This window comes from Phyllostomus hastatus, unplaced genomic scaffold (assembly GCF_019186645.2).
Source record: "Phyllostomus hastatus isolate PE091 unplaced genomic scaffold, TTU_PhHast_1.1 phas_contig_468, whole genome shotgun sequence".
Lineage (NCBI taxonomy): Eukaryota > Metazoa > Chordata > Mammalia > Chiroptera > Phyllostomidae > Phyllostomus > Phyllostomus hastatus.
The window spans coordinates 1526819-1553970 of NW_025333884.1; the positions used below are offsets into that span (position 1 = coordinate 1526819).

At 43.1% G+C, this 27152-nt stretch overlaps 1 protein-coding gene across 1 annotated transcript; it reads left to right on the forward strand.

Annotated features, from left to right (window-relative positions):
* Positions 1-9775: 9775 nt before the first annotated feature.
* Positions 9776-26761, forward strand: LOC123823036 (zinc finger protein 2 homolog). The gene is made up of 4 exons (XM_045845340.1): positions 9776-9903; positions 10728-10776; positions 16113-16239; positions 23037-26761. The coding sequence occupies exons 1-4, from the start codon at positions 9839-9841 to the stop codon at positions 25325-25327; spliced, it is 2532 nt and encodes an 843-aa protein (XP_045701296.1). The 5' UTR covers positions 9776-9838; the 3' UTR covers positions 25328-26761.
* Positions 26762-27152: the final 391 nt, after the last annotated feature.

Genomic DNA, 27152 nt, shown 5'->3' on the forward strand with positions numbered 1-27152 from the left:
GGTAATCTACTGAGCTACTTAGCCAGGGCTTGAATGTCTCTTAAATTTGAATTTCATTTTTTTCTCATGATTGGATTTAAATTAGGCTCTTTCTTTTTGGCAAAAGTATTCCTTAAGTGATGTATCCTGGGTACATCACATTAGGAAATATGCATGATACATCTGTCCCATTATTGCTTAAATTGGATAATTTGATTAAGGTAGGCATGAGTTGGGCTTTTCCATTGTTAAGTTACTGTTTTTTTCCCCTTTGTACTTAATAATTTATGGGGAGATATTTTCTGGTTCTCTAAATAGCTTGTTTCTCAACAAATTTTTCTTCACTAGTTTTAGCATTCATTGCTGAGTTTGGCTTAATAGATTATTGCTACTGTTTGCAAAAAGGGTGATATACTACCTTCATCATTCTTATTTTTCACAAATTGAAGACTGTCCTAACCCTAGCACAATATGATGCTCCAGATGTATCTCCCACCTTCCTCCTTCCATGGAATTTGCTATTTCTGTGGCATCCCTGGTTCTCATAGTGGAGGATGTAATTTTTATTTATTTTTGTTTATTACTACTTGGGGAATGGAGATGATGATGGTTGGTAGACAGGTAAAAAGAATAAATCATGAGTTCGTACTTTAATCACCAATTCTTTTTTTTATTTTTTAAATGGTTTTATTTATTTGTGGAGAGAGGAAGGCAGGGAGAAAAAGGGGGAGAGAAAGATCCATGTATGAGTTATATATCAATTGGTTACTTTCACACGCCCCCTGCTGGGGACCTGGCCAGAAACCCAAGCACGTGCCCTGAGAATCAAACTAGCAACCTTTTGGTTCACAGGCTGGCACTCAATCCACTGAGCCACACCAGCCAGAGCACCACCAATTCTTTCTTGTGTTCTTCCTAGCCTTCCTCAATTCCATACTGCATCTTAATTCTCCAGGAATTAAAAATTGGACTCCCAATGTAATCCACACATTTGCTCATGAATGTGGTCATGCACCCAGCTAGAACTTGGTGGTCCTGTTGCACAAGGAAGGATACATTTGGACAACTAACACCAGAGGTGATTTTTGAGTGGCATAGTGTCCCCAACATAACTTTCCCTTTTTTCAGGGCATTGACCCTTGAAACCAAATAAAATATCCTACTGCGACCAAAAAGAAAAGTATCTGATAGAAAAACCCAAAGATGGGCATATCCAGATCAGAACATTGTAGTTAACAATTCCTTGCAGACACCAGTACTGCGAATGGGAAGAAGTGGTTCCTTGTGAAGTGCAGGTGGGGAAGGAGTGTGGGCCTGTGCATCCAGCTACTGCCATTGCTCAGCCCCGCAGCTCGTCACCAACTGTGATCCTCTCATTATCCTTTGTACTTTTAGAGGGAGTTTGACACAGCTCTCAGACTATCACACCATTCCTCCACTGCTTCTTGAGAGACCTAAAGCATTTTAGGAGAAACTAATGTCAAAGAGACCAAACTAGAAGATTGATTACAAAGCATTGCAGAGTACTGATTAAAAAGCAGGCTTTGGAGTTTGACTTTTTGTTCACTTCAGCCATTGGCTAGTTGAGTACCTGCAGACAAGGTGCTTAACCTCTCTGTTCCTGAATCTGCTTGTGTGTTCAGTGTGGATGATAACACTGTCTCTTAGTTGTGTTGTGACAGTTGAAGTTATATGCCTGGCATATGGTAAGAGCTGTACAGAGATAGCTATTACTTTCAACATAGATGTAATTATTACTATATATTTATGATAAAATGCTAAGCCAGCTCTGGCTGGTGTGGCTCAGTGGATTGAGTCCTGGCCTGTGAACCAAAAGGTCACCAGTTCAATTCCCAGTCAGAGCACATGCCTGAGTTGCAGGCCAGGTCCCCAGCATCAGCATGGGAGCGCAACCACACTTGATGTTTCTCTTCCTTTATCTCCCTCCCATCCCCTCACTCTAAAAATAAATAAAAAGCCTAAATTAAATAAAATAAAATGCTAAGGCAGACAGAGATCAGCAAACTAGCCTGCTGGCCAAATCTGGATTGTATCCTTTTTTTGTTTTTTGTATGGCCTCAGAACTAAGCTTTCACAGTTTTAAAGAATTATAAGAAAAAAGCAAGTAACAGGACTTCCGGCCCAGATGGAGGCATAGGTGGACACATCGTACCTCCACGCACAACCGAGATTGGAACAACAACAATTTAGAGGCAGAATAACACCCAGAACTGACAAAATTTATCTGACTGGAAGTCAGACGGCCAAGAAATTGAAATAGACCCGTTCATCCAGACCAGTAGGAGGGGTGAAGACGAGGAGCTGGGCGTGACAGCTGGGCACAAGTTGCGGCACAGAGAACAGGGAGAGTTAGGCGCATAAGGCATCCGGGAGTGTGTAAGGCATCTGGGGCACTCAAGATTGCAACAGGTGGACCCTGAGTATGCAAGCGGTAGCTGGCAGACCCAGTGAGGTGGCAATTGTGGAGCAGGGCAGAGTGTGCAACCCAGGATCCCAGGGAAGGGACTGAGGTCCCAGGACAATGGAGCTACCGCCATTGTTCCCTCTGGACCCTGCCCTCACGTACAACCTCACAATCTAGCAACTGGGGTGCCCAGCCCTGGTGAACACCTAAGGCTCCATCCTTCACCATAACAGGAGCGACCAGACCCCCCCCAAAAAAAAGAGAGAGAGAGAGAGAGAGAGATGGCTCAAACAGAAGAACAAATCAGTGCCCCAGAACTCATCCTTTTGAGGGACCAAGAGATAGCTAACCTATCAGATGCACATTTCAAAACACTGGTGATCAGGAAGCTCACAGAATTGGTTGATTTTGGTCACAAATTAGATGAACAAATGCAGGTTACCATAAAAGAAATGAAGGAAAATGCACAGGGAACCAATAGTGATGGGAAGGAAACTGGGACTCAAAACAATAGAGTGGACCAGAAGGAAGAAAGAAACAACCAAACAGGAAAGAATGAAGAAATAAGAATTCAAAAAAACAAGGAGAAGCTTAGGAACCTCCAGGACATCTTTAAATGTTCCAACATCTGAATTATAGGGGTACTAGAAGAGGAAGAGGTAGAGCAACAGATTGAAAACGTATTTGAGCAAATAATAAAGGAGAACTCCCCCATTCTGGCAAAGGAAATAGACTTCCAGAAGTCCATGAAGCTCAGAGAGTCCCAAAGAAGTTGGACCCAAAAAGAAACACACCAAGGCACATCATAATTACATTATCCAAGGTAAAAATGAAGGAGAGAATCCTAGAAGCAGCAAGAGATAAGGGGACAGTAACCTACAAAGGAGTTCCCATCAGACTGTCAGCTGATTTCTCAAAAGAGACCTTACAGGCAAGAAGGGGCTGGAAAGAACTATTCCAAGTCATGAAAGACAAGGACCTATATCCCAGATTACTCTATCCAGCAAAGCTTTCATTTAGAATGGAAGGGCAGATAAAGTGCTTCTCGGATAAGGTCAAGTTAAAGGAGTTCATCATCACCAAGCCCTTATTTTATGCAATGTTAAAGGGACTTATCTAAGAAAAGAAGATTTAAAAAAACATGTATAGTAAAAGGACAGCAAACTCACAATTATTAACAACCACACCTAAAACGAAAACAAAAACAAACTAAGCAAACAACTAGAACAGAAACAGAACCACAGAAATGGAGATCACATGGAGGGTTAGCAACAAGGGAGTGGGAGGAGGAGAGAGGGGGAAAAGGTACAGAGAATAAGTAGCATAGATTGTAGGTAGAAAATAGACAGGGGGAGGGTAAGAATAGTATGGGAAATGTAAAAGCTAAAGAACTTATAAGTATGACACATGGACATGAACTAAAGCGGGGGAAGTGGGTGGGAGAGGGTGTACAGGGTGGAGGGGAGTGAAAGGGGGAAATGGGACAACTGTAATAGCATAATCAATAAAATATATTTTTTAAAAAAGCAAGTAATATGCTGGAGAGACTTTATGCAGACTGGTATAAGCAAACTTCTATATCTCAAATGCCTTCGCTTCCGAGATAAAAAATGCATGATGACACAAGTAAGAATTTCCTCAATATTGCACTTCTAAACCTTTATGACTTAAACTTTTAGCACTTTAAACCTTTACAGGTTTTAAAAATCAGCCAGATGCATGTTTTTTCCTCAAGTGGATCTGGAATATTGAACAGAATAGACCATTTATGAGGCTACAAGTCAGGTCTTAAAATTTAAAAAGAAATCATACAATGTATATAAAGAAATGATACAAAATATATGAAGTATATGAAGATTCTCTGAACACAATGGAATGAAACTGTAATCAATAAGATGAGAAATATAAACACCAGAGATTGTACAGTAATTTTCGACTTGCCTCCAATTTAGGAAGTAACCAACCACCTGTACCGATTAGCATGAAAGAAATTATCCCTCACTGTCTGCCATTTATAATCTTCCTGTGACTGCCTTTTGTTGCCAAGTTCAGGACAGAGGAGCACTGGCTGGTTTAGACAGGTCTCTTCTCTAAGAGGATATAAAGACAGGTCTCTGTGTTCAGGAATGTTTTTCCAGTCTATGGAGACATGCCTGTGCCCAAACACACATACGTTTTATGTGAATCAATAATTCAGAAATACATGCAATTAAAACCCTTAAAAGCAAATGGTGCAAGAAGGAAAATCAGAGGTAAATTATAAAAACCTTTGAGATGAAAACAGGTGCACATCAGTAAGGAAAGCTCCCAGGGCTGTATTTTCCTGATAAAAGATGTTTGACTCATCTTTCCTACAATTTACTGAGCCTGGAACGTGGGGCAGATGTTGCCATGGCTCCTCTAGTGGCTCCTCCACTCCTGTCCTCCAAGTCACCACAACTGCTTGGTCCTGGCTGTCCTGGTGGTGGCTCTGCTTCATGTCTTCCTCTGCTCTGGCTGAAGAGCAACGTCCTGCAATAATCTGGACATAATTGTAATGTGATTATAATCACATAAGCATGGAAGTACAGAGAAAACCTGTAGCAGGGTGCAGCCAGAGGAGCCACAAACAGGGATTTCTAATGGGGTCCAGAACTCAGGGTGTCCAAAAAAATTTTTTAAATATATATATAGGATGTCCTCACTCCCACAAGTCTGAACTGGGGGATGTGACACAAGGAGCAAGACCACTGAGAGCTGTTTTGCATAGTGACAAATTTGCAGCTAACCTGAGGCATGGTCATTTCACATATCTATGACTTTTATCGAGTTTCATGGATATGATAAATAGCTCTGCCCATGCGTTGAGCCAGGAAAATGGTAGTGACTTCAACCCATCACGTAACTTGGAGGCAACTCCCCCTGGTTACAGCGCCTGTGTGAGAGCCTGGAGATGATTGCTTCCATGCCTTTTCAAGCTTACTCTGACAGCCCAAAAAGATGGAATATTTCAGGAATGCTGGTGGGAGTGGTGGATTGTGAGAGGAGTTGGAAATGGGGCTGCAGGGGAATATTGATGCTGGGATTTAAACACAGGCATGGCAGCACTGCAGAGTCGAGAACACGGAGCTCTGGGGTGCTCCCTTTTACTTCATGGCTTAGGAAGCAAGAGAGACCTTGCTGGAAAGAAAAGGGATGAAAGGATTCTTGCTGGTGGGCCATGAGAAGGTACCATGTGGTTTTGGATTTACTGGAGATCACAGCAGCTACACAGCTGATGGCGCTGGGAACTGAGTGAGGCCGGCCAGCCAAACACAGATTACTGGAAAGAACTGAGGGGCTACCTGAACCTTGGACTTCTATTTCTTTTCTTGAGATATGGTACCCCAGACTGGGCAGAAGGGGAAGGAAGGACTGTGTGCGTTTGTGGGTATTCTAAGGGGCTTCAGGACCTCAATGAAGACACTAAGTGATTACTCTTAAGCTTGTATAATTTTTGAGTAAATAATTCCTTTCCTTTTCACCAATCTCTGACATTGAGAACTAATTCCCTAGCAGCGAGAAAGGTGAACTTAGTACAGGGTAACCCTAGGGGAAGGGGCGGGTCCATTCAGTAACTTTTATCCCTCCCAGCGATCCTTTCTGTAATAATACTGAATGGTAGAATTATATGTGGAATCTAAGAAAAAAAGTCAAACTCATAGAAACAGACTAGAATGATGATGGTTGCCTGGTGGGGGGTGGGATATGGGAAATGGGGAGAGATTGGTTGAATGATACAAATCTGCAATTATAAGATGATTAAGGTCTGAGCATCTACTGTACAATGTTAGGTCGAAGTCGCTGAAGAAACCAGACGGATACCGCAAGCCAGAGAGCAGGGTTTATTAGCAGGGAATAAGAGAGAAAGTGGGGACAATCCAAGGAAGTTAAGACTCGCTTGTTTGTTCTTAGAGATAGCTTTCGAAGTGCAAAAACCCTGGTAACTGGCTGGGGTGTCAGAGTCCGATTGGCTAGAGCTGGTTGCTGGGTGCCGTTTCTGCTGACCATTGTTCTTGATACATCTTGTCAAACTCAAGTTAAAGCTGCATCCTGTTATGCTGTATAGGCCAACCCCAGACCGCAATCATAGCTGGGCATCTGTTTGCCCTGGGTAGGGTAGGCAGGCAACTTTCCAGGTAGACATTTTCCCGGGCTACAGTTTCCCATGATGTAGTTTCCAGCCTGGTGATTTTCCATTCCTTCTAGGCCTGCTGAGGTCTGTCATATAGCATGGTGACTATAGTTGAAATTAGCTGAGAGAGTAGATCCTTGTTTCTCACCATAAAAAAACAAAGTTCACAATGTCAGGTGATATATGTGTTAAATAATTACACTGTGGGATCCTTTTACAAAGTACTTAGTATACAAATTTCAAGTCATCACATGCACTTTAAATAAATTACAAATTTATTTGTCCATTATACCTCAGGAAAGCTGAAAAAAAGTTGTTCAGCCCTGACTGCTGCAGCTCAGAGGCTTGGGAGGTTCCTGCAGACCAACCTTCTTCAGCCTCCTGTTGGAGCATGTGGCTGGGTGGTTGGCCAGGTGGCTAGGCCCACAGATGGCTGTTTCTCTCACACACCAATGTTTCTCCCTTTCTCCCTCCCTTCCTCTCTTTCTAAAAATAAAGAAATAGAATATTTTTTAAACTGTTGACTTTTTTATGGTTCTTTGGGCAGGATCCCCTACTTCCACATGTATGTTTTGAATAATCATACCTCATTTCAACAACCTTGTAGAAAAGTAAAATATCTTATTTATAATGTCAAGGGCAGGATGAATGTAAATGATGATATGTTTGAAGGTGCACTAAGGAAACAAACACTTTGAACATTTGTTCTAAGCTTCTCTAAGTTATGGTATTTCCTTCATTTACCAGAAAAGTAATTTCAAAAATAAGCATTTAGCACAGTAATGAAAATGGGAAGCTTTTGGTATTTGTTTCGTGGGTTGATGAATGGTTACTTTTCCTTTTTGTGTGACTTCCCCCTTTCGGAATGGATAACTCATACAAGATAAACTATCACAGATATTGATGCACCCATGCACAAGTAGCCTAAAGAAAGCAACAACATCAAAATGACTTTGAGGCGCCCTCTTGGTCTTTTTGTCCTATACAGAACATTCACTTTTCAACAGAGTGCATGATTCTTAAAAATTAGAGAGAAAAAAAAAGGAAGGGGGGGAAAAGAATGAAAAGTAGAGAGGGGAGGGGAGATCTCGTGCTAATAGTGCCTGAGGACTAGACTTCCGGCCAAGATGGAGGCATAGGTAGACACACTGTGCCTCCTCGTACCACTAAAATAAGGACAACAATTTAAAAACAAACAAACAAAAAACCCAACCAGTACTGACAGAAAATTGAACTATATGGAAGTCTGACAACCAAGGGGTTGAAGTAGACACATTTATCCAGACTGGTAGGAGAGGCGGAGTTGGGGGGCCGGGCAGAGAGGGTTCTCAGCAGAGCACCTGGCAGACCCCAAACACACAACAGCAGTGAGCAGACCCAGAGAGGTGGCGGATTGTAGAGGGGTGCGACACGTCTGGTGCCACATTCGCATGTCGATAAACCGGGCAAAACTGGGGAGTGAGACAGACCACGCAACCCAGGGTCCCCGTGCAGGGAACTAAACACTCAAAACACCAATTGAAAACTCCTGTGGGGGTTGAGGTGCTGGGAGAAACTCCTAGCCTCACAGCAGAGTTCGTTGGAGAGAGATCCACAGGCTCCTAGGATGTACACAAGCCCACCCACACAGGAATCAGCACCAGAAGGGCCCAGTTTGCTTGTGGGAAGCGGAGGAAGTGACTGAAACCCAGCACAGGGTGGAGCAAGCGGTACTGTTACCTCTCAGATCCCTGCCCCACACACAGCGTCACAACCCAGCAACTGGGTTGCCCCACACTGGTGAACACCTAAGGCTCTGCCACTCACTACGTAACTGGTGCGCTGTTATAAAAAAAAAAAAAAAAAGGCCCAAATGAAAGAACAGATCAAGGCTCCAGAAAAAAATACAATTAAGCGACAAAGAGATAGATAGCCAACCTATCAGATGCACTATTCAAAACACTGGTAATCGGGATGCTCACAGAATTGGTTGAATTTGGTCACAAATCAGATGAAAAAAATGAAGGCAATGCTAAATGAAATAAAGGAAAATGTTCAGGGAACCAATAGTGTTGGGAAGGAAACTGGGACTCAAATCAATGGAGTGGACCAGAAGGAAGAAACACCTAATCAGAAAAGAATGAAGAAACAAGAATTCAAAAAAAGGAGAGGCTTAGGAACCTCCAGGACATCTTTAAACTTTCCAACATCTGAATTATAGGGGTACCAGAAGAAGAAGAGGAAGAGCAAGTTGAAAAGTTATTTGAACAAATCATAAAGGAGAACTTCCCCATTCTGGCTAAGAAAATAGATTTCCAGGAAGTCCACGAAGCTCAGAGACTTACAAAGTTGGACCCAAGGAGGAACACACCAAGATACATCATAATTACATTATCCAAGAATAAAGATAAGGAGAGAATCATAAAAGCAGCAGGACAAAATGAGTTACCTCCAAAGGAGTGCCCATAAGGCTGTCAGCTGATTTCTCAAAAGAGACCTTACAGGCAAGAAGGGGCTGAAAAGAACTACTCCAAGTCATGAAAGGCAAGTACCTACATCCAAGATTACTCTATCCAGCAAAGCTCTCATTTAGAATGGAAGGGCAGATAAAGTGCTTCTCAGATAAGGTCAAGTTAAAGGAGTTCATCATCACCAAGCCCTTATTATTTGAAATGTTAAAGGGACTTATCTATAAAAAAAGAAGATAAAAAACATGTATAGTAAAAGGACAACAAACTCACAATTATTAACAACTACACCTAAAACAAAAAGAAAGACAAACTAAGCAGACATCTAGAAGAGGAACAGAACCACAGAAATGGAGATCACATGGAGGGTTATCAATAGGGGAGTGGGAGGAGAGAGGGGGAAAAGGCACAGAGAGTAAGTAGCATAGATGGTAGGTAGAAAATAGATAGGGAGAGGGTAAGAATAGTATGGGAAATGTGGAATCCAAGAACTTAAAATTATGACACATGGACATGAACTAAAGAGCGGGGGGAAGTGGGTGGGAGAGGGTGAGCAAGGCAGAGGGGAGTGAAGGGGAAAAATAGAACAACTGTAATACCATAATTAATAAGCTATATTTAAAAAAGAGAAACAGAAGAAAATAGAATCTAAGGACAAAACGGAACCATTATGCATTTTTTTTTAAAGTGGCGACGCAATGTAAGCGCTACCTTTTCGAGGATTCTGGGAAGTGTAGTCCGGAAGCGCCAGGCATTTCTGATCCATTTCCACTGTGCAGTGCAGGAGCTCTGGCGGTAGTTCCGGTGGGGGATTTTCAGCGCGGGGGTAGAGCGATGTACAGTCCCAGGGTTTCTCTGCGGGAGGGCGAGACGCCTGACTGTACTATGTCTTCTAGAAAGTAAGTGCGTGCAGAACCTCTGCTCTCTTCCTAGCTAGGACCCGCTGGTGCGGTCTAGCTCTCGGAGAAGGAAGGGCGGAAGGCATTTTTGCGTTAGGTCGACTGGTGGTGGAGTTGCAGCGGGGCTGGGGTGGCGGTTCTAGGTTTGAGTGTCTGTCGGTGCTAGCGTTCCCTTGCGTTTTCTCGTTTGCTGGCTCTAGTGATGTAATTTTTTTTTTTTTAAGATTTACTTATTTTTAGAGAGGAAGGGAGGAAGAAAGAGAGGGACAGAAACGTCCGTGTGTGGTTGCCTCTGGAGCCCCCCCTTACTGGAGACCTGGCCCGCCTCCCAGGCGTGTGCTCCGATTGGGAGGAGACACTCTTTGATTTGCAGGGCAGCACTCAGTCCACTGAGTCACACCAGCCGGGGCAGAGATATTACGTTTGTAGAGTATTTAATTTCACTGCTCTCTCCAGAGTGGTGTTAGTTGTAATATCACCGGACAGGAGTCTACCTTCAGCTGGTTGATCGTGTTTTTTTTTATCTGTTTTTTTTTAAGATTTTTACTTAGTTTCAGAGAGAGGGGAGGGAGGAAGAAGGGGAGGGGGAGAAACATTGATGTGGGAGAGAAACATCGATTCCCTGGGGCCCCCTGACCTGTATCCCAGGCATTCCCTGACTGGGAATCGAACCTACCACCTATTGGTTTGAACGACGCCCAACCCCTGAGCCAAACTGACTGAGTGCGGGAGGGGTCTCTTTTCAAAATTCACACAGAGCCGCCGTGTGTGCCAGGGCCTGTGTCTCATGTCCTCTCTGCCCTTTGCCACTCCTGTTTCCACAGGACACTTGGACTTCCTCAAAAGGAGCAGGAGAAAATGACCAAGCTCCGGGTGAGTGGAGTTTTGACTTTTATCTATTTTTTAGTTGTTTATTCTGTTACAGTTGTACCAATTACTTTTTCTGATTTTTCCCTGTTGAAATCTGTTCTCAAAGATTAGACACATCTTTTTTCTCTTCTGTGAGAAGGATAAAAAGCAGGTGTTTATGTGCCTATTAGTAGCTTTTGTAGTGGTTCTACTTTTGTTTTTGCCTTTAGTTCTATTTTTAGTTTTGGTTTTATTTTATCATCTTCATTTCACAAGTGCTGGGGTGTTGGGAACCACCCTGCCTGGTATCAGAAGCTGTAACCCCTGCCTAGGCTAAAGCTAAGGGAACGCCCTTAGAACGTAAACCAGCAAGGAGGCAAGCTTATCCCTGACAGGAGCTCTGCTTCTGCTCCTTCATACCTCACCCTGCCTGGACCCCAATGATTGGTCGGTTAGCCAATGATGGGTAAGATTCCCCAAGGGGGGAACGACCTAAGACTAGGCACGATCACGTGGCAGGCCCCCAAAAGAAGGACTTTGGGGCCTACAGCAAAAGGGGGTGATGGACTCTTGCCCTTTGGCTTTGACAAAGCCCAAGTCCTGCTCTGCAAGAAAATCTCTTAATCTCTTGGCTGCCTTACTTCCCTTGCTCCACCTAAGCCTGAAACAATGATGGGGTGGTGCCGCCCTGTGCTGGAAAGGGCGGATTCCCTGGGTGATGAGGCCTAAGAAAGAACATGTAAATTCCCCTGAAACCTTCTTTTTTTAGAATGCTCTCAGTTGAATGAGAAGGGTCCAAGGAGGAAGTTAGTTTGTTCCTTAAAGTCTTACAGCTCTTTGACCCTGACTCAAAATAGACCATCAGAGTTCCTTGTTACCTATCCTTTGATCCTTACTTCCTCACAATGAGTGATGTGCTTTACCTGAATTCTTATGCAAAACAAACCCAATGAAAGCCGGTTTGGACGGTAAATTGGCACGCTCCCCACTAGACGGGGTGGCCGTTCCGTCCCTACTTCTCCACAGAAACTGGTCTGTCTCTGTGCATGTTTTTTCTCGACTTTCGACAAGCTATCCCCAGCGTTCCGTGATCACTGCTGGCCGGTGACCCACACATCACTAGGGGAGAAATTCCAAGGTATCAGAAAAGTTTTAAAAGCCACATTATTGTACCACTAAGTCATCTGTTTTCCCCATATTATATTTTCTATACTTACAACCACAGCATATGTTCGTTTTTCAATCTTTTTTCATGTAGTATTATCAGTTGAGTTTTTTGTGATTCACCATGCTTTTATATACTTTGCTATGCAAATTGCTTGCCCACTCCAAAGAAGGAACCAAGAGCAGTGGCTGTGAAACACAAGGGTTCATTAGGACTTGAAGTGCATACCTGGCGGACTGGTGAAATTACCTGAGCCCAGGCTTTCGCAGCTCAGGGGTAAATACAGTACAGAAAAGAAAGCAGACAGAACATGCAGGGTGCTTGTTTGCAAGCTCTGTGAGATCAAAGCACTGGCTGTTTTCTCTGCGGATGTTTATACTCTGGGCCCACATCTGAAAATAATACCTTGGCCAAAGAGCTGGTCAGGCTCCCAAGGTCTCACAGTTCACTCACAGATGACCTTCACTGTGTTCCACAGGGTGGGAGGTGCGGTTGGAGCTTGAGGAGGGGCCCCTGTTTGCACAACCACACATTGTCTCAGTAGGGGTTCTAGTTTTTGTACACCTTTGAGCAGCTACAAACAGGCATATACACCACTGTGCCTGTGAATAAATTTTGTTTTTATTCTCAAACTTTTGCATGGGCTTTTAAAAATAAAATATAATTTACTTACTAAAATTACAGATCCTAGGTGAAAAGTCAGTACTAGAGGTGTACCCTGTATTAAAAGTTGAATGATTACATTAGCCCACCACCCAAAACCAGAAATAGAACATTTCTGTTACCCCTCAAAGTTCTCTCCTGTGCCTTTCAAGTCAGTTTTTTCCTCCTGGGAGGCATCTGCTGTTCTGATCTGTCATCACATGATTAGTTGACTTGTTTTTAAATAAAATGTACGTAATGAGTCTGTACAGCATATAATCTTGTACCTGTCTTCTTCCACTGAGCACAGTGTTTTCAAGATCAGTCTACGTTGTGTGTATCAATGTGTTGTCTCTTTTTATTGTTGAGTTGTATTAGATTTTATGAATATATGAGTCATCTTTTGGAAAGACAGACAGAATTCTCCTTTTGAAGAAGATTGGGGTTGTTTTACAGCTTTTGACTGTTATACATCAAAGTCCTGTGAGTAGCATTCTTGTACACGTCTTCTTGTGCACGTGTATTTTCATGTCACTTGGGTTTAAATCTAGAAGTGAAATGACTGACCTTGTAGGGTACATAAATGTATACAGTTGTCCAAATGGGTGGCACCATTTTACCGCCCCCACAGCATCTGAGAGTTTCAGTTGCTTCATGTCTTTCCATTGTTTGATGTAGATTGTTTTTATTTCATCAGTTCTAAGGAAAGGACATCTCATTGTGCTTATAATTTGTATTTCCCTGATAAAAATGATGTTGAATACTTTTCCATGTGCTATTTCACCATCTATATATCCTTTGTGAAATTTGTTGAAGTCATTTGCCCATTTTAAACACTGGCTTCTAGCCCTCCTGCACATACCCTGACAGGATCAAACCCTCAATGTCTTGGTGTATGGGAGGACACTCGAAGCAGCTAAGCCACCCAGGAAGGGCATCTGAGAAGGATTTCAAAAAAGCTATTATAAAAGTATTTGAGCAAGCACTCAGAGACATGAAATGAAAACCAGAAAATCTTAGGAAAGCAATAGAAAATATAACGTAGAACCAAATAGAGATTTTAGAACTGCAAAATAAAGCAAATGAAGTGTAAAAAACCAAAACAATGGATTCAAGAGCAGAATGAAGGGAAAGAGGAAAGCCCTTGATAGACTAATAGAAATTATTTAATATGAATAAAACAGAAAAATAGACTGAGGAAAAGTAATCGGGACCTCAGGGATCCATGGTAGTATAACAAAGGGTCTAATATTACTGTTTTCTTGGTCCTAGAAGGATAGGAGAAAGATGGTGGGACTGAACAAGTTCTTGAAGAAATATGGTGGAAAATATCCATAATTTGCAACAGAAATAAACCTACAGATTCATGAAACTAAGTGATTCTGGGTAGAGGAACCCAAAGCAATCACACCAAGACATTGTATAGTAAACTTCTGAAAACTAACAAGAAAGACAAAAACCTTGATGCAGTAAGGGAAAAACAATTCGTATGACATTGAATTTCTTATCAGAAAAAAGTAGAGTATTTTCTAAGTGCTGAACGAAAAGCACATTCAACTTGGAATTCTCTGTGCAGTAAGAATATCCTTTGGGATTAAAGGGGAAATCAGGGCATTTGTAGATGAAGGAAATCAAGTGTATTTGTCACTAGTGGACTTTCGCTAAAAGAATAGCTAAATGAATGAAGCAAAAATCATAGCAATTTCTAATGTATTCTTTAGATATTTTTATTTCTTTTAGAGTGAGGAGAAAGGACAGAAAGGGGAGAGAAACATCAATGTGTGAGAGAGATGTTAATCTCCTGCTTATAAGACAGTTGTAAGTGTGGTAAGGTAAAGTCAGTTAAAGAGAAGTAAGATTTCTACTTTTCATTGAACTGGTAACATAACAATATACTGTTAAGTTATATGTAAGTACTGCAATAATTATGGCAACCACTAAAATTCTACAAAGATATCCTCTACGACATTATAGAGATCTCAAACTGCAATTTTAGAAATGCTCAAGTAACACACAAGAAAATAAGGGAAAAGAAATAAAAAAAATAAAATGGCAGACTCAAGTCCTAACATAAGTAATTCATTAAATGTAAATGGCCTAATATGCCCATTAAAATACAGGCATTGCCATTGTGATTAGAAAAATAAGACTCAGTGTGCCCTGGCCAGTGTGGCTTGGTTGGAGCATTGTCCTACACCGAACGGTTGCAGGTTTCATTCGTGGTCAGGTCACATCATCATGTTGTCAGTTCAGTCCCAAGTCAAACTGTGTATGGGAGGCAACTGATTGAAGTTTTCTGTCTTGTGTTGATATTTGCCTTTCTCCCCGCCCCTTCCTCCCTCTCTCTCTCTATAAAACCAATGAATAAAGTATCCTCAGATGAAGACACAAATAAAGTGACCCAACAATATGTTATAATAAACTCACTTTAAATGTATGATATAAGCAGGTTACAAATAAAAGGGGGGGAAAGATGTATCATGCAAACATGAGAAGAAAGTAGAAGTGACTAAATATACAAACGTAATCCTGCCCTTACCATGCCAATCACATTGAGAACAGCTGACACTCATGCAGGACCTCCTGTGTGCCAGGTGTACAGACTCTGAGGCAGCGCTGTGCAGCAGAACTTTTGCCATGATTGACATGTTCTGTATTGTGCTGTGTAACGTAGTAGCCACAGGCCACATGTGACTCTGGAGCATTTGAAATGTTCTGCAGCAACCATGGGAGAGAAGTGGTAATTTTACGTAATTTTAACCTTGTATTTCCATAGCCACATGTGAGTACTGGCTTCTGAGTTGTACAGGAAGTTACAGGAACTTTATGTCTATTCATTCATTGGTATGTATAAGAATTTGCTGTGATGAGCAGCATCGCACAGATGAGGAAATAAATGAAGGGGTTTTTGATATAAATATCAAAGATCATGCAGCTTGGGAGGGGTGCACAGCTTTGAGATTTAAACCAAAGGATTCTTTCAGGGAAATCTGTACACCTTGACACTTTGAATGCTGTCATCAGTAGTGTCACAAATAGGTGGTATGTGCCTTGAGAGCACAGAGGGTCAATGTCATAGCTCCTGAGGAGGGGTGACGTATTGGTTTGTCAAATTTTAACAAAGTGAACAGTACCCAGGCTCAGGGAATGCATGAGCATGAAAGGAAAGATAAACACTACTAGACCCTCTTCAGGGTAATTGACCTAACAATTCTGAAACAATTTGATAGTATTAATCAGCACATAGAGTGTGTAGCCCCCATAATTCAAGAGTTAACAGTTCCAGGGTGCTTACTGTAGTAATACCCACAAATGACACCAAATGAAGTTTACAGGAATTATTCTTTAATTGCACATATACTGATGGGGCTTGGGAAATTAATGTATGAAATTGATGTGCTGGATTGAGAACAGGAGGAACATACATAAGGGAGACTGAAGCCCCTCAGCATCCAGAGTAACTTCCCACCCATTCTCCCTGCCCACTCAGTGCTGCCCTCATCCCAGCAGAGGCTGGTTGTGACATTGAGATTGCCTGTGTTTGGTGTTGTAGGAGACTGTGATGTTCAAGGACGTGGCTGTGGTCTTCACAGAGGAGGAGCTGGGGCTGCTGGACCCTTCCCAAAGGATGCTGTACCAAGACGTGACCCTGGAGAACCTCAGGAACCTGATCTCTGTGGGTGAGGACAGGTGCCCCCTCTACCTGAATGTCACCTCACAACAGTATTTTATTTTTGGAAATTATGTTTTATTGATTGTGCTCTTGCAGTTGCCCCAAGTTTTCTCCCGTTCCTCCCTCCACTAAGCACCACCAGTCTCTCAGGCTATGCCATACCATTGTTTACATCTGTGGGTCATGTGTAAAGGTTCTTTGGCTACTCCTCTCCTATACTGTAGTTTGCATCTCATGGCTGTTCTTTAACTACCTATTTACACCCTGCACTAGTGGCCTGGACCACATCTAAGGCATTTGCCCCAGACCTGGAATGGAAGTAGCAATCCCCTGATTTTGAAGCTGGCACTGAATCCACAGAAGCATACCAGCCAGGGCTACTTCATTTGTTTTTTAGATTCAACTATTGATTGATAATGTATTTTTTGCCTTTTTATTGTTCATAGTTTTGATCTTCGTTTTCTAAGTCCCCTTAACATTTCCTGTAAGAGTGGCTTGGTGATGATGAACTCCTTTAATTTCTTCTTCTCAGGGAAGCTCTTTATCTGCCCCTCCATTTTAAATGATGGCTTTGCTGGGCAGAGCAGTCTTTGCTGTAGTTCTTTGCTTTTCATGACTCTGAATATTTTTTGCCAATTGCGTGTAGCCTCCAAAGTTTCTTTTGAGAAACCAGCTGAAAGTCTTATGGGACCTCTGCCGGAGGCAGCTTCATTGCTTTTCTCTTGCTGCTTTTAAGATTCTTTTTTTAAGCCCTGGCTGGCGTAGCTCAGTGGATTGAGCATGGGCTGCGAACCAAAGTGTCGCAGGTTCTATTCCCAGTCAGGGTACATGCCTGGGTTGCAGGCCATGACCCCCAGCAACCCCACATTGATGTTTCTCTCTCTCTTTCTCCTCCCTTCTCTCTCTAAAAATAAATAAAATAAAATCTTTAAAAAAAAGATTTTTTATCTTTAACCTTTGGTATTTTCATATAGGATGTTCTTGGAGGGGGCCTCTTCACTTCCATTTTGGTTAGCACTATCTCTGTTTCCTGGTCTTGCATGTCTATTTCCCTCACCAAATTAGGGAAGTTTACTTCCCTTTTCCCCACATAGTTTTGCAGTTTCTTGGTGTTTCTCTTCTCTTTCTGGCACCCGTATGATGGAAATGTTGGAATGCTTGAGGTGGTCGGTCCTAGGGGCTCCTTATGCTGTCCTCATTTTTTTGGATTCCTTTCTCATCTTGTTTGATTGGTTGTTTTGCTTCCTTATGTACCATAATCATTGACTTGATCCTCAGCTTCATGTACTCTATTGTTGTTACACTGTAAATTGTTCTGTGTTTCAATTACTGTATGATCAGTCTGCCTGGATCTTTTTTATGCTGTTGGGGTCCTCAGTAAGTTTCTTGAGCATCCTTATAACCAGCGTTTTCTTCCCTGCATCTGCTAGATTGCTTATCTCTATTTTGTTTAGTTCTTTTTGTGAAGTTTTGAACTGTTCATTCATTTGGGCCATGTTTCTTTGTCTCCTGATTTTGGCAGCCTCCCTGTTTGTTTCTGTGCATTAGGTAGACCTGCTGTGCTTCCGTATCCTAGTGTTATGCCCTATGCAGTAGGTGTCCTTTAGGGTCCAGTAGCATAGTCCCCTTATCACCCAGCTAGCTACTTGAGATGCACCCTTCATGAGGACTGAGTACACCCTGGTCTTGTAGTTGAGCCTTGGTTGTTGTTGCGAGTCAATGGTAGGGATTTACCCAGGCCAGCCCTGGGCAAGGCTTGGTCATGACCACTGACCACAAACATCTGTACTTGTGGAGTACCAGCTGTGTAGGGGCAGGGTGTTGGTGCTCCCACACGGTCTATAGCTGTGCACTTGTTGTGCTGGCCCTGGGTTTTCCTAGGTGATGTATGCCAAGGCCAGTCCGCACCTGTGTTTTTCTTCCAGCCTCCCTGCCTGAACTGTGGAACAGACTGAGGTGGCTACTACTTGTGTTGGACTTGGAGACTCCAAGGCGAAGCCAAGCTGTGAATTTAGGCTGACTTCTGCTGTGCCTGGGGCTCTTAGCAAAAGGGACTGGTGCTAGGGTTCACTGAAGATAGTACTTGCATGTTTTAAGGTCTTTAGGAAGTTCTGAAGGATGAGCCAAGAGGAGCCATTCACATGGAACAGTTACTGTTAACAGTTGTAAGGAAGTTCGGATGGGAGAGGCTGTGGGGATCTTCAGGGCGGGGCAAACAGTGTTAGTCAGGTTGATGGAGTCTATGATATGGCACCTGCCTGCTGCCTCTGTGGCTCTCCCCAGCATTCTGTCAGGGGAAAAGCGGTGGCCCAGCTCTTGCCTTGATGCCAGACACTTCCATTCATCCCTGTATTCCTGTGGTGCCTTTGAGTCTGCTACCCCACTGGTAGATCTCAGAGGGAGTTGACAGAGTAAGGTCATGTGTGAGTTCTTTAAGAGGAGCTGATTGGGTGTCCAGCAGTTTTTCTACCAACTCAATCCCTGGTGGGTTTTGCATCTGGAAGTTACAGGATCTTATTTTCCTGGCAGAGGAACCCTGCCAGAAGTGCCTAGAGTGGGATCGTTACTCCCACGATTGCTGTCATAATCATTTTGTCCCTCCCATGTTTATGTGGGAGGAGTCCTTTTCGAATCCCTACCCCTTCTACCAGTCTGGATGGATGTTGTTTCTTTAATTTGTGGTTGTCAGACTTTGCATTCAACTCAGTTGCTGATGATTCTGAGTAATGTTTGTTTTATTATTTCGTTGAAACTTTATAAGAGGTTGTAAGAGGAGGTGAGGTGTGCTTTGCTATGCCGCCATCTTCCCTGTAGTTCCAAGGAGTATTTTGGTTTGAAATGTTTACGAGTTTCGGACTCTTGAAATATGTCCCCAAACCTGGAGATGTACATTTCCTAATTGCTATTGGATGTGTTGCCTTTACATTTTCTGGTTTTTGGAAATTGCAGTTGCGATATCTTGCTGTTAAAATGGGTTTGTAAGTTACATCATTATTGTATGGAATAAAAGAGAGTAAAGTTCCTTGTAAGGACTGCATTCGTGCAAACAAAATGGTGATTAAATCCGTAAAGGATGATCATTTGATTCCCTGTTGTATTGGTTAAGAGCAGGTTGCAGTCGGAGTTTGGAGAAATACTTCCTTAGAGCATATGACAGTTATAGTAATGTAATTCAAAAAATTTTTAAATGTATCCAGCAATTATTTTTCACAGGATAACAGTCGTTCAAATTGGATAGGATATTGCCCTTGGGGAGAGAGGAGAAGCTTTAGATGACAGAGAAAAACCCCAAGGAGGTGGGTGTTCAGTTGAGAAGCAGGTAGCTGTTAAGTCCTCCCAGGGCACAGGCCAGGTGCTGTCCTTCTCCCTGCCACCAGAGTGGCCACCCTGGCCCAAGCCTCCAGCTTTCCTGACTCCACTTCCTCACAACAGCTTCTCACTGCCTCCTGCTTGTGCGTGTGTCTTCCTGTGGTCTGTTCTCCAACAGCAGGCAGGTCAGGTCACTTCTCTGTTTGCCCTTGCAGGCCGTCCCATCCCACTCATACAATCCAACATCCTCCTTGTGGCCCCCAGGGTCGTGCCTGATCTAGCCCCCCATGCCCTCTCAGGTTTCCTGTCCTCAGCCTTCCCATGACACTGTTTTGCTGCTTCCTCTGTTTGTGACCTACAGACTGTGCGTCTGCCTCATGTCCTCTCGCTTGCTCGTCCATGCTCTGCCCAGTGAGCCTTCTTGCTTCCAGCCTCTGCTGTGTCTGCTCCGATGTGATCTCATCACAGATGCCTGCTCTGACCAGTCTGCTTCAAAACTCAAGCCCCTTCCTCTGCCTTGTTTTCTGGCTCATCATTAATTGTCAGCTGATGTAGTAATGGATTCTATTTTGTTTACTTGTTTATGGTCTCTCTCCCCATTACTGTGTAACATTGGGAGAGCCAGAGTTGTAACTGTTTTCTTTATTGCTGTTTACTGGGTGCCTCTGACAGACTTAATGGATAGAGTATGTTCATTCACCGCTTGTTTGATGAAAGAGGGAATTAATTAATGGATGGATGGATGAATGGATGGACAGATGGATGGTTGGATGGATTGGTGTCCCATTTCAGTGATAGGGAGAGTGCTCCCTCACAGCTTATGCTAACCAGTGGTCTCTGTGTTGCCATTGTGAGCCCTGCTGCATCCATTTGCCCGTCACATCCTCCCTGAGAGCCTCTTTTCTCCACCTTTCCCTCATTGTCCCTTTATTCACTCCCTCTGTCCTACATTTATCTCTACTGTGTACATCCCTCAGGTAAACCCAGCCTGAAATACAGTCATTAAAGTCATCCCTATGGGATATAAGTACCAAAAATCAAGAAGTGTATCAGACAAAACCCCCAGGAAAATCTGGATGAGGCTCTGCCTATTGTGAATAGTGGGGGAGAGTTTTCTCTGTCCTTGTGTCGTTTGAGTTCTGGTGTCTTCCTGCTGTAGGAATGTTCTGTGCAAAACCTTCAGTAAGGCTGGATGCCAGCTCCATTTATTGGCCCCCTTTTTTTTGCACACACTTGCCTTCCTTAGGGATTATGAACCCAGTTCCAACTGGTGTCTGTTTTTTTCTTACCAGGAAGCTTTCCAAGTGCTTTGCCCCTCCCCCCCCCTTTTTTAAATCCTCACCCAAGGACATTTTTTCATTGTTTTTGGAGTGTGAAACATCAATGACAGACAGAAGCATCAATCAGTGGCCTCCCATGCATACCCGGGTCATGAATCGAGGATTCAGCCCTGAAGTTTGGTATGTGTTCTGACTGGGAATCAATCCCACACACTACCTGTCCGTTTCCGGATGTCACTCCAACCAACTGAGCAACCCAGCCTGAGCATGTTGGGCGTTTTTGATGTTGTTTTTGTTTAAGGAGAGGAAATTTTGTTGTTTTGCTGCTATTTGTTTATTGGTTGACTTGAGAAGGAGATAGACATTAAGACATTAATTTGTTGTTCCTTATGTATGTATTCATTGGTTGATTCTTGTATGTGCCCTCAGTGGGGATTGAACCCTCAACCTTCATTTTGGGACAACAGTGTACCTACTGAATTCCCTGGTCATGGCTGTTTTGTGTTTTTTAGTAAGTCCTTTATTTTGCAATTGAGGGCCACCTTATTATCGAATTATACACAAAAAACAGCAGAACACCTTCATGAATTTTCAGGGAGTAAAACAACTTTATATTTCAGTTCCTTTTACCGAGATAACATTTACAAACACACATCTCAACTATGCCCATTGAAGACTCATGACTATATGATGCACCTCTGTAATTTCTACCCTTTGGAAAACTGAAGGAATCTTATAGCGTATGTACCTACATGTCCCTTTTTAAAAGTTCTTTTGGCAACATGTGAATAGCCCCAGATTTTGTGTGTTCTCTCTCCATCTCTTTGTCTTGCTCCACTTGTCATGAATATCCTTGCGGCCTTGTTACACTGCACAGATGCTCACAGTACAGGGTTTCTTTTCCATCCAGGAGTCCTATAAACAACTGATCAAGAGAACGGTGCTAGTTGGCTCTCACTGTCTTCACTCCTTCTGGAAACAGCCCACAACTGGAAGAAAAAGCCAGTGTGGCTGAAGAATTATTTAAGAACATTGGTAGCCGTCTGATGAACGTCTGCCCTAATTATAATTTTTATGGAACTTTCAGCAGCTATCTCTACCTGTGTAACAATCTACTCTTAAACTTAGCAGCTAACAAGAACAAACATGTATTTATATTTCTTTTGGTCAGAAACCTGGAGGCAGCTTAGGTGGGTGATTCCATGTCAGGATCTCATCAAGTTGAAGTCAAGGAGTCCACGAGAGCTTCATGTCTTTGCAGGCTTAATGGTACTGAAGCATTGGCTGAAGGATGGACTCGTTCACATGGGTGTTGGCAGAAGGCCTAAGTTCCTTGCCAGTGGGCCTGTCCTGTGGGCTTCCTGGCTGTCCTCAAAGCATGGCATGGCAGCGGGTTTCTCCACCCAAGAGACTGGAAGGAGAAACCACAATATCTTTTATGACCCAAGATGGGAAATGATGTACTCTCACTTCTGCAGATTTTACAAACCTCCAAAGAGAATACATTTATTGATTCTTAGGGAGAGAAAGAAACATTGTTGCACTGCCTCCAGTATGTGCCCTGAGTGGGGATCGAACCCACGTCTTAGTGTATGGGATGATGCTCCAATCAGCTGAGCCACCCAGAAATGGCACTTTTGTCATATTGTTTTAGCTTACCAGGGTAATCTTGAGGCATTGCAGGAAGGCATTTGGTACCATATGGACATCAGCAGGTAGGATCATTGGACACTGTTCTGTATGCTGGTTACCATGGCATAGTTTTATATGTAGAAATGAATATTAGTGTGCAAAACCTGAAATATGTTGTTAGTCACTGATCTTCATCGGAACATGCAGCCAAATTAAATGACAGCAATTATCGTGGGACATTTTACTCCCATAAGAGTATGAGTCAGGGCATGAGTTTTCTAGTTTGTTCTACTTAGAACATTCACCATTTTGCTGAGAACATCACCTGCTCTGTAGTCGTGTATTTCTACTTTTTGACCTGTTACATAAGTTACATATAGTTCCAGATCAGTCACCTTAACACTGAGTGGACAGCAGCCTACTCATCACCTCTTTGTTTCCTTACTCATGAGAAAGCCTATGGTGAAAGCCAAGCTGATTGAGTAAGGTCTTCCAGTGTGGTTGGCCTCTGAGATATTTTTTATGTGTGAGAAGACATTAGCTCGTCCTACTTGTCATGTTTGTATTTTCCTTATTTTTCCAGGACACTGGAATCAAAATGAGATAGAGACTGTTCACGAAGTTGCTTTAAGGTACCTTTTTCATGAAGACCTTGTGTGCTGGCAAATATGGGACCAACTTCTGAGTAAGTTAACCAGAAATCAAGACTTGATAATCAACCTGGGAAGCAAGGTTTTGGATTTGCTAAAACAAGGTGATTCCACCTGTCAGTTGTGTGAAGGAGAATATACTCAGGTTTCAGAAGGCAAGAAATATGTAAGAAAGCCTCAAGGGGAAGTTTGGAGTTTCAACACTGTAAGGAAAGAAGAGTTTCCCAAGAAGACCAACCACAATTGCCAGAATAAAGTGTATTTGAGACCATCACAAAATGATCCGAGTAGGTGGCAGTTGGGTGACGACAGATATAAAGTATTAGAGTGTGAGCACTGTGACAGGAGAAGGACCTCTGGTTTTCACAGTGATGATCAGGAAGTGAGGAAAAGTGAGACGCCTTATAGCCACAAGAATTGTCTGAAAGACTTCTTGAAGAAATCATTGCAGCATAGTGTAATCCACTCAGAAGAGCACACTTCTACCGAAAATGTGAAAGTCATGAGCTTTAGCCCCAGTGTTGAATTTCATCAGCAATTGCACCTGGGAACAGAAACTCGTATACATCGTGAGTTTGGGGAAGGTGAGAGTTATAGCTTGGAGCTTTGCACTTCTCAAAGTGTTCACACAGAAGAGAAATGCAAAAGGAGTGATGAGTGTGGTGAGGACATGAGTCAGAGTTCATATCAGAAAACTGATCAGCAAGTCCATATGGGAGAGAAAAAGTACAAGTGTGGTGAGTGTGGGAAAAGCTTCAGTGGGAGTTCACAACTTCAAGTTCATCACCGAATCCACACAGGAGAGAAACCCTACATATGTGCTGTGTGTGGGAAGAGCTTCAGTCGGAATTCACACCTTCAAGTTCATAAGCGAAATCACACTGGAGAGAAACCCTTCAAATGTGCTGTGTGTGGGAAGAGCTTCAGTCAGAGTTCATATTTGCAAGTTCATCAGCGAGTGCACACAGGAGAGAAACCCTACAAATGTGCTGTATGTGGGAAGAGCTTCAGACAGAGTTCAAAACTTCAAGTTCATCAGCAACTTCACACTGGAGAGAAACCCTATGAATGTGCTGTGTGTAGTAGGAGATTTGCTCGGAGTTCATATCTTCTAGAGCATCAGCGAGTGCACACTGGAGAGAAACCCTACAAATGTCCTGTGTGTGGGAAGAGCTTCAGTAGGAGTTCACACCTTCAAGTTCATAAGCGAAATCACACTGGAGAGAAACCCTTCAAATGTGGTATGTGTGGGAAGAGCTTCAGTGAGAGTTCATATCTCCAAGTTCATCAGCGAGTGCACACTGGCGAGAAACCCTACAAATGTGCTGTGTGTGTTAAGAGCTTCTTTAGGCGTTCACATCTTCAAGATCATCAGCGAGTGCACACTGGAGAGAAACCCTTCAAATGTGCTGTGTGTGGGAAGAGCTTCAGTCAGAGTTCAAAACTTCAAGTACATCAGCGAGTTCACACTGGAGAGAAACCATACAAATGTACTTTGTGTGGGAAAAGCTTCAGTCAGAGGGCTGGAGTTCAAGTTCACCAGCGAGTCCATACTGCAGAGAAACCCTACAGATGTACTGTGTGTGGTAAGAACTTCACTCACAAATGCGGGCTTCAAATTCATCAGCGAAACCACACTGGAGAAAAACCCTATAATTGTGATTTGTGTGGGATGAGATTTATTCGTATGTCCTATCTTCAAGCTCATCGGCGAGTCCACACTGGAGAGAAGCCCTTCAAATGTGCTATGTGTGCGAAAAGCTTCAGTCAGAGGTCTGGACTTCAACTTCATCAACAAGTCCATATTGCACAGAAACCCTACAAATGTGTTGTGTGTGGTGAGAGCTTCACTCAGAATTTCGGGCTTCAAGTTCATCAGCAAATCCACACTGGAGAGAAACCCTACACATGTGCTATGTGTGGAAAGAGTTTCAGTTGGAGTTCACAACTTCAAGTTCATCAGCGAGTTCACACTGGAGAGAAACCCTACAAATGTGCTGTGTGTGGGAAGTGTTTCAGTTGGCGTTCAGGGCTTACATTTCATCAGCCGGTTCACACTGGAGAGAAACCCTACAAATGTGCTGTGTGTGGGAAGAGCTTCAGTCGGAGTTCAGATCTTAAAGTTCACCAGGCAGTCCATACTTCAGAGAGGCCTACAAATGTGCCATGTCTGGGAAAACCTTCAGTCATACCTCCAGTCTTCGAGATCATCAGCAGTCCATAATTGAGAGAAACCCAACAAATGGGCTGTGTGTGGTAAGAGCTTCAGTTGCATCTTAGCTCTTGAAGCTCATCAAGAGTCCCACATATTTAAAAACCGTTTAAATGTAGCAAATCTGGAGGAAGCTTCTGCCTGATTTTAAGTCTTCAATCAGATTGTAGAGTCCATACTGTGTAGCACTGTACATACATTTTGGTTGTGGTAAGGGCTTTAGTGAGACTTTCATGTCTGCACCTTTTTCAGAGAGTATATGGTATTGGTAAGCTCATCACACTGACAGGTGTGTGATAAAAGTTTTCCTCAGAGCTTAGATTTCTACGTTTCATGAGAAAATTTACACAGCTGAGTTTCTATAAAATACTGTGTGTTAAGAATTCATCATGACTTGCAGCCAAGGTGGAGGCATAGGTGGGCACACTTTGCCTCCTCATATAACCAAAATTAAGGACAACAAGAATTTAGAAACAGAAAAACAACCAGAACAGACAAAATCAAATTGTAGGGAAGTCCCAACAAGCATTTATCTAGACCTGTAAGAGAGGCGGAGTCAGAGGCGGGCCAAGAGGGATTGCAGCAGGAAAGCCGGTAGGTGGCAGATGTGGGCACGCAGGGCACAGGCGGCGGCTAGCAGACCCGGGTGGCAGACCCAAGGCACAGGCGCAGGGAGGCAACTAGCAGACCCAGTGAGGGCAGGAGCTGCCTGCTCTCAGTGAGACATTCAGGTGCAGATAAACCAGGTGAAAAGGGCAGGGAGACAAACCATGTAACCCAGGGCCCCAGTTCCAGGAAATAAAGCCTAAAAGCACTGATTGAAAACAGTTGTGGAGGTTCAGGTGCCAAGAGAGACTCCCAGACTCACAGGAGAGTTCATTGGAGAGACCACAGGCTCCTAGAACTTACAGAAGGCCACCCACCAGGCCACCAGCATCAGAAGGGCCCGATTTGCTTGTGGGAAGCAGCAGAGGGGACTGAAATATGACACACAGTAGAGCAAGCATTATTGTTCCTTCTTTGATCCTGCCCCCACATACTGTGTCAACTCAGCAACTGGTTTGCCCTCCCCTGGTGAACACCTATGGCTCCGCCCCCTCACTAGGTAACAGGCATGAGCACACCCCACCCCACAAAAAAATGCCTCAAATGGAGAACACATCAAAGCCCCAGAGCAAATACTTTGAAGCTACCAAGTGATAGACAACCTGTCAGATGCACAGTTCAAAGCACTGGTGATTAGGATGCTCACAGAGTTGGTTGATTTTGGTCGCAAAGGAGATGAAAAAAATGAAGGCTACACTAAGTGGAATGAAGACAAATGCACTGGGAAACAGTGATGGAAAGAAACCTGGGACTCACATCAATGGAGTGTACCAGAAGGAAGAAAAAAACATACAACCAGAATAGAATGAAGAAATAAGAATTCGAACAAATGAGAGGCTTCAGAACCTCCAGGACATCTTGAAACATTCCAACATCCAAATTATAGGGGTACCAGAAGGGGAAGAGGAAATGCAACACGTGGCAAACTTACTTGAACAAATAATAAAGGAGAACTTACCCAATCTGGCAAATGAAATAGAAGTCAAGGAAGCTCAGAGAGTCCCAAAGCAGTTGGACTGAAGGAGGAACACACCAAGGCACATCATAATTACATTAGCCAAGATTAAAATGAAGGAGAGAATTTTAGAAGCAGCAAGAAATAAGGGGACACTCACCTACAAAGGACTTCCCATCAGACTGTCAGCTGATTTCTGAAAAGAGACCTTGCAGGCAAGAAGGGGCTGGAAAGAAGTATTCCACGTCATGAAAGGCAAGGACCTACATCCAAGAT

What these genes read in the sequence shown, in the direction of transcription:
- LOC123823036 (XM_045845340.1), top strand. Translation starts at nt 9,839, where the DNA reads ATGTACAGTCCCAGGGTTTCTCTGCGGGAGGGCGAGACGCCTGACTGT. An exon ending in TGTACTATGTCTTCTAGAAA is followed by an intron (nt 9,904 to 10,727) that starts GTAAGTGCGTGC and finishes CTGTTTCCACAG; the next exon opens with GACACTTGGACTTCCTCAAA. An exon ending in CAGGAACCTGATCTCTGTGG is followed by an intron (nt 16,240 to 23,036) that starts GTGAGGACAGGT and finishes TTATTTTTCCAG; the next exon opens with GACACTGGAATCAAAATGAG.